General features: G+C 35.8%; 1 protein-coding gene across 1 annotated transcript; it reads left to right on the forward strand.

Moving 5' to 3' along the window:
- Positions 1–264: 264 nt before the first annotated feature.
- On the forward strand, positions 265–6,371 carry LOC127138706 (3-oxoacyl-[acyl-carrier-protein] synthase II, chloroplastic). Its single transcript, XM_051065204.1, has 14 exons — positions 265–741; positions 2,064–2,269; positions 2,350–2,553; positions 2,688–2,798; positions 2,903–2,998; positions 3,169–3,214; positions 3,337–3,416; positions 3,904–3,972; positions 4,239–4,323; positions 5,149–5,303; positions 5,415–5,495; positions 5,591–5,650; positions 5,752–5,910; positions 6,004–6,371. The coding sequence occupies exons 1-13, from the start codon at positions 549–551 to the stop codon at positions 5,866–5,868; spliced, it is 1,503 nt and encodes a 500-aa protein (XP_050921161.1). The 5' UTR covers positions 265–548; the 3' UTR covers positions 5,869–5,910; positions 6,004–6,371.
- The last annotated feature ends 3,852 nt before the right edge of the window (positions 6,372–10,223 follow it).

Raw genomic sequence — 10,223 nt, forward strand, 5'->3', positions numbered from 1 at the left:
CCGATTCAATAATCATATTAGATTAATGATCCTTTCGACTCCGATAAAAAGACAAAAGTATCGTTATGACTAATTAGTTAAAACTTCATGCTTCCCCCAATTTAAAACTAAAAAAAAATATAGAATTACTATCTCCCTGTTATTTTAATACCAACCTATTTTTAACCAATAAAACAAAAAACCATACTAGTATAACGCAAAACTAAACATTGGAATTAAGAGATAAATACATGAAAATAAGGCCATTTTAAAAACGTTAAATTTTATACAGCCAACAGTACAACAACTATCTTTGTTATAGAGAGGGCAGCATGGCAGAGCACTAACATTTGAGCCTCTTAGTCTTGGAAACAGTTTGTGTGAGAGTCAGTGAGTGAGTGAATGAATGAATTTTTGACACTAATATAAAAATAAGAGAGAAGAAGAATCACAGAGATCCCTTGCATCATTCTTCTTCTCTCTTCAATTTCATCATAAACCCACCAACTTCATCTTCTTTCACTCCTTCATTACACCACTCTTCGATCTTTCCTTCTCCCTCGTTTTCAATGGCCGCCACCGCCGCCGCCGCCGCCGCCACCACTTCTTCTTACCTCTGCACGTGGCTTGAACCTGCTTCTTGCATGTCAGTCACGTGCAGCGAGCCTGACCGTATCAGAACCTCTTTTTCGTCTTTTCATCTCAACAACACTAACACTCTTTTTCGATCCATTACTCACAAACGACGGCCTATTCGTTCCGGTAATTTCTCAACTTAATCTTCTATCGTTTTTCACTAATCGTCAAATCTGGGTTTTATTTTAATTTAGTTTAATTAGAATAGTGTTGCTGTTTATTAAAAGCTAATCATTTTCATTTGGATCTTTGCCTTGGCTTCGTTTTGCTTTATGTGGGGTTGTTTGTTTGATTCAATTTTTTTCATTGCGTGAAAGATAAATAGAATGGTTGGTTGGTAAGGTGTACCCATGTGCCATTTAACTCTCCATAATTTTTCATACCTCGTACATATCGTATACAACAATTTTAGACTCTACATGTAGTTGTTGTTGTTGTTGTTGTTGTTGTTATTCTAATTGTCACTTTTAGGTGGTATTCTTGTGATTTTGTCTAGATTGTTTCTTCATCACATGCACATGAAGTTGGTTTAAACAAGATAGATAGAAAGCTATTTTGTGGGTTTTCTTCTTCTCAATTAATGGTTCAGTTGAAGTATAGAATTAAAATGTTGACGTGTATATGGGCATGGCGAATTCTGTCTCTGTTTTTGTAGGGGAGGATTCTTTTCATTCTTATGTTTGTAGAATTTTGATGTATGTTATAACTCGTGCGGTGGGATTCATCGTTATTACCGATGAATTTATGTAAAGCTGCATCATAAGTGGTTTGTCTCCTTTTTCTTTTCAACTATCGGAAGAGATTCTCTGTAATCTCAAAGCAAAGCTCCTTGAAGATGAGACTATTCTCGTTATTCTCCTTTGATAAACTAGCCATATCAGCTATTGTTACCAACTCCCTTTATATAGCACATTCATTCGGCTTAGTCCGAGACCCGGTCGTTAACAGCTTCTGAATGATGTAGCTCTAAAGAACATAATTTAGTTTAGAGAGTAAAGTGAGTAGTATCGACTCTTCACTTTAGAGGGTAAAGTAAGTAATAAGAATATCAACTTTTGATGAGAAAGTATATTTCAACGCATCCTTGATTTGTCATGCACGTGTACGTGACAATACGTAACATCTATCGCTGATGAGAAAATCAACTGTGGAGATTACTTGCTTTACCCTCAGGTCACTTCAAATGAGCCAAATCTGCTTTCATATGAAAAGTTTTCATATCAAGACGAATGTTAAAAATAAGAATGTACTTTCCCGCAAAACCTATGGTATACCTTTCTCGATTAGTTAGTTTTTCCTGAGTTTTTATGTTTTTGAACTCCATGATTATGTTGATGAAGAAGCGACAAGGTTTAAGAATATTTTTTATTTTCCGTTAATCATATTTCATTATTTCATCTTATAATTGTTGTGTGCTGACCTATGCCTTGGAATCGTCAAATTTCAAGGTAAAACAATGGCAGTAGCTTTGGAACCTGCCCAAGAGGTCACAACAAAGAAAAAACTTCCTACAAAGCAAAGACGAGTAGTTGTGACAGGCTTGGGTGTGGTTACACCACTTGGTCATGATCCAGATGTCTTCTACAATAATCTACTCAATGGTGTTAGTGGTATAAGTGAGATTGAGAATTTTGATTGTGCAGAATTTCCAACTGTAAGTTATATTTAATTCAATTTGTATTTTCCAGTTGATGCCTGCTGCAGATTTTTGTTCTCAATATTTTCTATCTTCAGAGGATTGCTGGCGAAATTAAGTCTTTTTCAACCGACGGCTGGGTAGCACCAAAGTTTTCAAAGAGAATGGATAAATTTATGCTCTATCTGCTAGCAGCTGGAAAAAAAGCATTGATTAATGCTGGAATTACTGGAGATGTAATGGATGAGTTAGAGAAAACCAAATGTGGAGTTTTAATTGGCTCAGCATTAGGTGGCATGAAGGTGACCTTCCTTTACTCTCAAACATGTTGCGATTCAACACTTCAAAAAGCTTTCCACATTCGATAGTTGCAACACATGTTGGTCGTGTGGATTGATTTGTGACTTTTTTGTTGTTCGTGTTGTAAATTGAACAGGTTATTAGCGATTCCATTGAAGCATTACGAATATCATATAGGAAGATGAATCCTTTCTGTATTCCTTTTGCAACAACAAATATGGGTTCTGCCATGCTTGCAATGGATCTGGTTTGTTTAAGCAGATTTCAGGACTTATTATTGATCTTGTCATAAGCTTCAATTTTGTTTTTGTCGGACCATGTTCAATAAATGATTTCTTATATGGATTGCAGGGATGGATGGGCCCTAATTATTCTATCTCTACAGCTTGTGCAACAAGTAACCATTGTATATTGAATGCAGCAAACCATATCATCAGAGGTGAAGCAGTAAGTAATTTACTTTTTTATATCTGCTCTTAGGAAATAAATAGAATTTCTCATATTTTCCCAATCTTCTCTTTATCTTCATTCTTCTGTGTGACTTTTAGCGTGGTTTAATGACATATCCTTTTTATAAAAAAATATTAATGTTTTTTTAAATATGAAATTTTCTGCAGGATGTGATGCTTTGTGGTGGCTCAGACTCTGCTATTATACCAATAGGTATTTTTTATTTTTCCATTTTTTTTTTGCCTGGTGTGGATTTTGTTTTTGGATCAAATGGAAATACTTGTGTGACATATCTTTCCTTAACTCTGATATTAATCCAATAATATTTGGTACAGGTTTGGGAGGCTTTGTGGCATGCAGGGCACTCTCGCAACAGAATACTGATCCTTCTAAAGCGTCACGCCCTTGGGATACTGTAATACTTATTCAAATCCTGTTGCTCTTTTATCCCTGTACCATAGTTTGATGAGTGTGCCTTGAGTTTTATAGTAATCTCTGTGGCATTTATCCCGAGCTAGTAGAAATAGATTCTGGCTTCTGTTATCATTTTATAAATTAAAATTATGATTCAGAAATACCAAAAGTTGCTTATCATTTGTATGCATTTAGGATACATTGACACCACCTGAAATTTATAAGCAAATATAACAAAAAGAAACTGCGAAGGCATCCAATCTAGTATAACAAAAAGAAACTGCTATTCCTTAAGCTGACACATAGCATCAATTTTTATGCTTGTTAAACTTGAGCTATTTTGACAAATTAATGGTTATATGAATTGCCAAGTCCCAAAGACTAAAACATTGCAGTTCTTGTAGTTTTGGTTTATATATTCATCATTTCCTTCATTTTGCCCTGCACTTGTGTTACTAACCAACAGCTTGTGGTTGTTGATATTACAGAACCGTGATGGGTTTGTCATGGGTGAAGGTGCTGGTGTTTTGGTTTTAGAAGAATTGGAGCATGCTAAGGTACATCTAAGATCTAATGATTTGACTATTTGAGGATAAAACACACCCTAACCTCGTGTTTCATCTCACTCTTCAGTTTGTTCCAGTAGTATTCAAACCCTTGTTACATGTTTTGTACCTTGTGTTAGGTTGTTCTTTACAGTTGTCTCCACCACGGAACTCTATTTATCCTACTCTTTTTTTAAAACTTATATGATCCTTATATCACGAGTCTACCACTTTTTGTATGAAGTACTTTCTAGTGACATCCAATTTTTTACCTGCAGAAAAGAGGTGCAGAGATATATGCAGAGTTTTTAGGTGGAAGTTTCACCTGCGATGCGTATCACGTGACTGAACCACATCCTGATGGTAAAATTTTTTACTCCTTAAAGGTCCTTTCTATTGATTGGATTTCAAAACATAAATCATTTGTAACCATACCAACGACTATTGTAGACATATTTGTGAGCCCTCTGGGTCTAAGAATGCCATACTCTTTTGGATCATAAGAACAAACAGTGAAATAAAATGAGGGTGTGATCAAAATGAATTTATCTTGAAAATTCTTGTTGTCATGGATGCAATAAGCACTTCCTTGCAGCTTTTCCCTTTTGCAAGTTATTTTTGATCAATTAGCCTGTGAATTTGCATGATCAAAGCTCATAATAACTGATTTAGAAATGGCCATCCTCTATCATTTGGTCAGCAATTACTATTGCACTGACCAATATGTCTATATTCTGGTTGGCATGTTTGAAAGAAAATAAGTGAATGTACTATGTATGCTTTCTTAGTCACTTTTATTGAGAGAGTGGGGTTGCTGCATTTAGTTTTGTTACTTAGATTTTGACGTCCATTACTTCATGACATCCTGTCATCTTAAAAACTTTGGAATATGGAAAGAAACTAACTACGTCATGCCACACTTTCAATTCTTGAATATTGAAAGGTCTCTGCCCTATAACAAATTTATGGTGGACTCTGATACCTAAGCCATATCTCTAGTCGATGTGGGTTCAACACACAACCTCTCGCTTTGGGCTGGTCATTTTGACTAATGGTGATGGACTAATAAAGATCTCATCAATATTGTAATTGCTTTTTAATTATGTGCTTTATGAGAATTGATACTTGCATTCTAGATACTCCTTAAGCTTGAGCTTGTATTTCTTTATTTTATCCAATCAAAAACAGGGGCTGGTGTAATACTTTGCATTGAAAGGGCATTACTTCAGTCTGGAGTTTCAAAAGAGGATGTGAATTACATAAATGCTCATGCCACATCAACACCAGCCGGCGATCTTAAGGAGTACCAAGCTCTGATTCATTGTTTCGGTCAAAACCCCGAGGTAAATGTTCCGTTTCATGTCATCATCCATTACATCAGTTCTCTTCTTAATTGTTTTTATTAATATCATTGCATATATTGTTGCGCTTACCAAGATGTTATGTTTATACAGCTTAAAGTGAACTCTACGAAATCTATGATCGGTCATCTACTAGGTGCATCTGGTGGGGTAGAAGCTGTAGCAACAGTACAGGTGAAATTTCACAAATCAATTACCAGTGAAATGTAAATAACAGGACAAAGTTTACAATGAAATGTTTCTGAGCTTTGATTTTCCTTGACATATAGGCAATCAGGACCGGGTGGGTTCATCCTAATATCAACCTAGAAAACCCAGATAAAGACGTGGTATGTGACCGTCTCCAACATTGAAATTTTGTTGTGTCAACATATCATATATGCGCGTGTCTGCACCCTTAAATCTGTCTGTTTAAATTACATAAAAACAGGATACTAAAGTGCTTGTTGGCCCAACAAAAGAGAGACTGAAAATCAAAGCTGCCTTATCTAATTCATTTGGATTTGGGGGACACAATTCTTCAATTGTATTTGCCCCTTATAAGTGAAGCAAATTTCGGATAATACTACATTCATGTTATTACTATAAGGTATGTTTCATGTTTGTTAAAATTAAAAGGAGGTTTTGTTTTACCCTATACTTTTACTGCTATATTCTAAGACATTTGTGTTTTGTCTCACAGTTAGTTACCAAGTACCAAGAGAATGTGTTGAGATGGGTTTATTATGGCTTATAGAGAAAGTTCATAGATTGTTGTTATGTGGTGCTTGAGTTGTGGTGGGAGTGAGTGGTGTTATCCTCTCTCTATCTTTAGCATGAATGGCTGAAGTAGGAATTGACCCCTCCTTTGATGTATAACCTTTTAACAACCACTTGGTTGGATATAGTATCACACAATCTTTTTATATTTTATTTTTTATTTTCATATATAGTATATTAGTTATAAACTTGGCCGCATATTGGAAAATAAACAATTTCAGTGATTTTTCACAGAAATTTATAACCCTTGAAGTTGATTCAAAATGGATGACAGTTTTGACTCTTTGAAAACTGGAGCTGTCAATTGATAGTGCTTATACATATTGTGATACATTAAGTTTTGTATGCATCTGTATTTGATACTCGTTAGATTATTTCCGAAAAAGGCTACTATGATAAAGTCTTGCATGGATACTTTGATAGTCAATTTTTTTGGCATTAAAGTCTTGCTACACCATTAATTATAAGTCAATACATCACATTAAATGCTACTATAATGAAGTCTTGCATCAACACTCACCTAACACTCTGTTCAATCTTGCATGACCCATTAAAACATTAAAATAGTAAGTTGAAAATATCTAATTTCTGTCTTCCTCTATAGAATGTACTATTACTTTTTTGTGTGTGAAAAATATCTAACTTCGGAGATCCCAACTTGGCCTGGGTTTATTATAGAAAATTTACAATCTCATCGGCTGTAGAGATGGTCATTCTACTAATATATTCATGAGTGTTGTTCACCGTTTGTTCTAAAAACATGTTTGGAAGTTAATCTTCGGACACCTTCAGATTACAATATCTGAAAATTTAACGGAAAAACGAATTTGGCTATCCCTTTTCATGTATACCACTCTTCATGTTTGTTATGATCATAACAACATTTGAAAAATCCTACAAAAATCTCCTTCCATTTTCATTCAATTATTTTACTTCAAAAGAATATTCTACTGTAATTTGTCATAAAAAAGAGTAAAAGAAGATGGAGTTTATGATAATAAACATGTATTTCATTGATCATTGCCTGAGAGCACCTGGTTTAGCTTGCTGAAATATGTACTTTAGTGTTCGGATTTTGAAATTTGAATTTTGATTTAGCTTGCTGATGTACGTTAGTGTTCGGATTTTGAAATTTGAATTTTGTTACATTGCGTGCAGAAATTAAAATTCAGACTATTTTGATGTTAACTTTGAATTGTCTTATGTTATGATTGGTTGTAATTATGGTGCACTTTAATGTTGTTCTTGAGGCAACTGTATTTATGAATGTTAAATCGGGTAATTTCCAAATAAGGGTTCAACATTGTAATCGTGAGGTCGAATTTTGGTTCTGATAGAACACATATTTATAATGATGAGGCGCGAAAGAAGTGACAAGTATAAATAACCTATTCAGAAGTTAAAACGCGATGAAATCATAACGAGGAAATATGCGTGTCCTTTTAAGCTTCGTAGGTACCACAAGACGAATAATACATGGACATTTAATGCAGTGTGTTGTATACATAATCATGCTTTATGTTACAAGTTAGCCGATCACCCCATTGTATGTCATCCGAATTCTAAAAAGAAGAAACTTGTCTATGACATGACATTGAACATGATCCATCCAAAAACATACTCTCAACTTGGAAAAGAAAAATACCCGAAGGTGTCGTAAATATTAGGCAAGTGTACAATGTTTGCACCCGAAACAACAATGCAAAAAGAGGTCCTAGATCATAAATGCAATAACTGTTCAAAATATATTTGAACTCATTCAGGTTCCATCAAGTTGTTCAACATATTTCCCACCGTGTTGATAATTGATTCAACATATAAGATCAATAAATACACACTATCACTTTTGGAAATTGTTGGTATTACTTCTACATATATGAATTTTTCAGTTGGGTTTTCATTTCTGAATAGTGAAAAAGAGGAAAATGTTACATGAACTTTAGATGTGTGTCAAACTATGTTGAAAGACCAAGAAAACATGGCACATGTGATTGTCACTAATCGCGATGCCACACTGATGAATTCGGTTGCAAAAATGTTTCCTACATCATATGTTTTACTATGTAGGTATCGTATAACAAAAAATGTGAGTGGTAGGTTTAAGCCTACGGCTGGGACCAGAGAATTAGGGTGAAGATAGGAAAATGGTCAAACCTAGTGTGATATTGAAAAGCATAATGGATGCCTAGAATGGTATAATAAATTCTTCTACTGAGGAGTTATATGTCGAACCTGTGATATTATTCATAAGGGTGTGCGTGACATATCAATTTTCTTGAAATATGTTGAAAGCACAAATCTAGATAAGGTGGAGGCGAATATTGTTTATGTTTGGACCGATCAGGTTAGACAATTTGGAAATACTAAAGGGAAACTGTGTAGAGTTAAGAATCAATGACAAAATGATTCAATTAACATAATGAGATCCAAACATCATTCAGTCGAATCATCAAAATATTAAAACACAAATCCAGAGACAAAAAACTTTATTTACAGTTGGTCAACAATATATATGATTAAATTGTATTTATTATGAAGCTATGCGAGCAGAGAAAACATATTCAGATAACTCAAAGTTTGATTGTAAAAAGATGAAACTTGATATATTCATGTATATGGACGAGGTTTACTCACATAGAAAAAGAATTCAGTTTGGTGATGATGGTTTGGTGAAAGAGAGTAAATATAATACATCTATGATATAATAGAAGGTGATTCAAAATACATTCCTCACATTCCTGCGTATCCGATACAAACTAAACATATTATTGCGTATCTGATACAACTTAAAACACATTACATGCATCGACGCATCGCTGGAGCACCCTCATTCGGATCTTGACAATCCAAGGGCGTTAGGTTGTGGAGCCCGGAGTCGTCCACCTCAATCATAGTCATACCTAGGGGGAATGGACAAAGATCCTACCCTTGATTGGATAATGATCCTCTGTGACGTGGAGTGCAGTTCAAAGGCACAACCGCATCTCGATGAACTCAATGCGGAGTGCAATTCAAATGCATAACTGCATCTCGGTGAACTCAAGAAATGTTAAAAACCACACGCTAATACAACAGGTTAATAAAATCAAAATAAATGACAAAACAAAAGCTATATAATGCACAGAAATATCAAAGGTACAAATTACAAAGGGTTATGCTAAAGAAAATGAGTCATGAAAATCCTTAAGGAAATACACTAGAGACTCAAATTCAGCCTGCTCTCAACCACAAACTTCATCTCAATCGCAATGATTCGCGCCACATCGATCTGTACATTAGTTAGAATACAGTGGACCAAGTGTGCCACTGGGATCGGCACGGTCGACGTGTGTGACTTGGGCTTAATGTTAGTCAGAACCAGCATCAAGATCAGCTGAGCCAAGGGAATCATATCCTCCCGATGGTACCTCACAGGAACCCCAGATGGGTTCACCTCAACCGACTTTCCCTCAAACAACAGGGCCGCAAAAATAACATCAGTGTTCCTGTGGAGCCTCAGATCTCTATGGTATGCATCCCTCTCATTAACTCCCAGATGGAGCGGTTCACCAAGCACTCGGTTAATAGCATCCCTATCAAAAGCGACCTGACGTCCTGACACTCTTGTAGTCCAAGTGAAAGGCTCGTCGTCGTTTGGCAGCGCGTTTGCATAGAACTCGCGCACTATATCAATATCATAGCTTTCGGGTGGAGAGATCAACTTGTCCCATTTCTTGCTATTTATCAACCCTGCAAATGTCCGATAATCGCCTTGTGCGTTGATCAAAAACCTCTTCTCAGGTAAGATTTTCCTTTTCTCCAACGCCACATAACATGCGGCTTGCTTCGCCCCAACGAATTTATCGGTGTCAAATTGAATTGGCACAGTGCGGGAAGTGCTCCCGACCTTTCTCTTTTTTGCAGCACTTGACCAGGATGCCATCTGTAAAATCATAGAAAAGAATCAACACACAACCACAAAACAGATTAGAGATCAAAACAGAAAAACCAGATACTGTCATGGTCGCTACAACTTCGCTTAGCGAGGACCCAGCGAAGATTCGCTACGGGTTCGCTTAGCGAAGTGACAGCGAATGCTCGCCACAGATTCGCCTAGCGAAGATGCTAGCGAATGTTACGGGATTCTGAGTTCTCCACTGTTAA

This window comes from Lathyrus oleraceus, chromosome 4 (assembly GCF_024323335.1).
Source record: "Lathyrus oleraceus cultivar Zhongwan6 chromosome 4, CAAS_Psat_ZW6_1.0, whole genome shotgun sequence".
Taxonomy (NCBI): domain Eukaryota; kingdom Viridiplantae; phylum Streptophyta; class Magnoliopsida; order Fabales; family Fabaceae; genus Lathyrus; species Lathyrus oleraceus.

What these genes read in the sequence shown, in the direction of transcription:
- LOC127138706 (XM_051065204.1), top strand. Translation starts at nt 549, where the DNA reads ATGGCCGCCACCGCCGCCGCCGCCGCCGCCACCACTTCTTCTTACCTC. An exon ending in ATTGTGCAGAATTTCCAACT is followed by an intron (nt 2,270 to 2,349) that starts GTAAGTTATATT and finishes TTCTATCTTCAG; the next exon opens with AGGATTGCTGGCGAAATTAA. An exon ending in GACTGAACCACATCCTGATG is followed by an intron (nt 4,324 to 5,148) that starts GTAAAATTTTTT and finishes AATCAAAAACAG; the next exon opens with GGGCTGGTGTAATACTTTGC.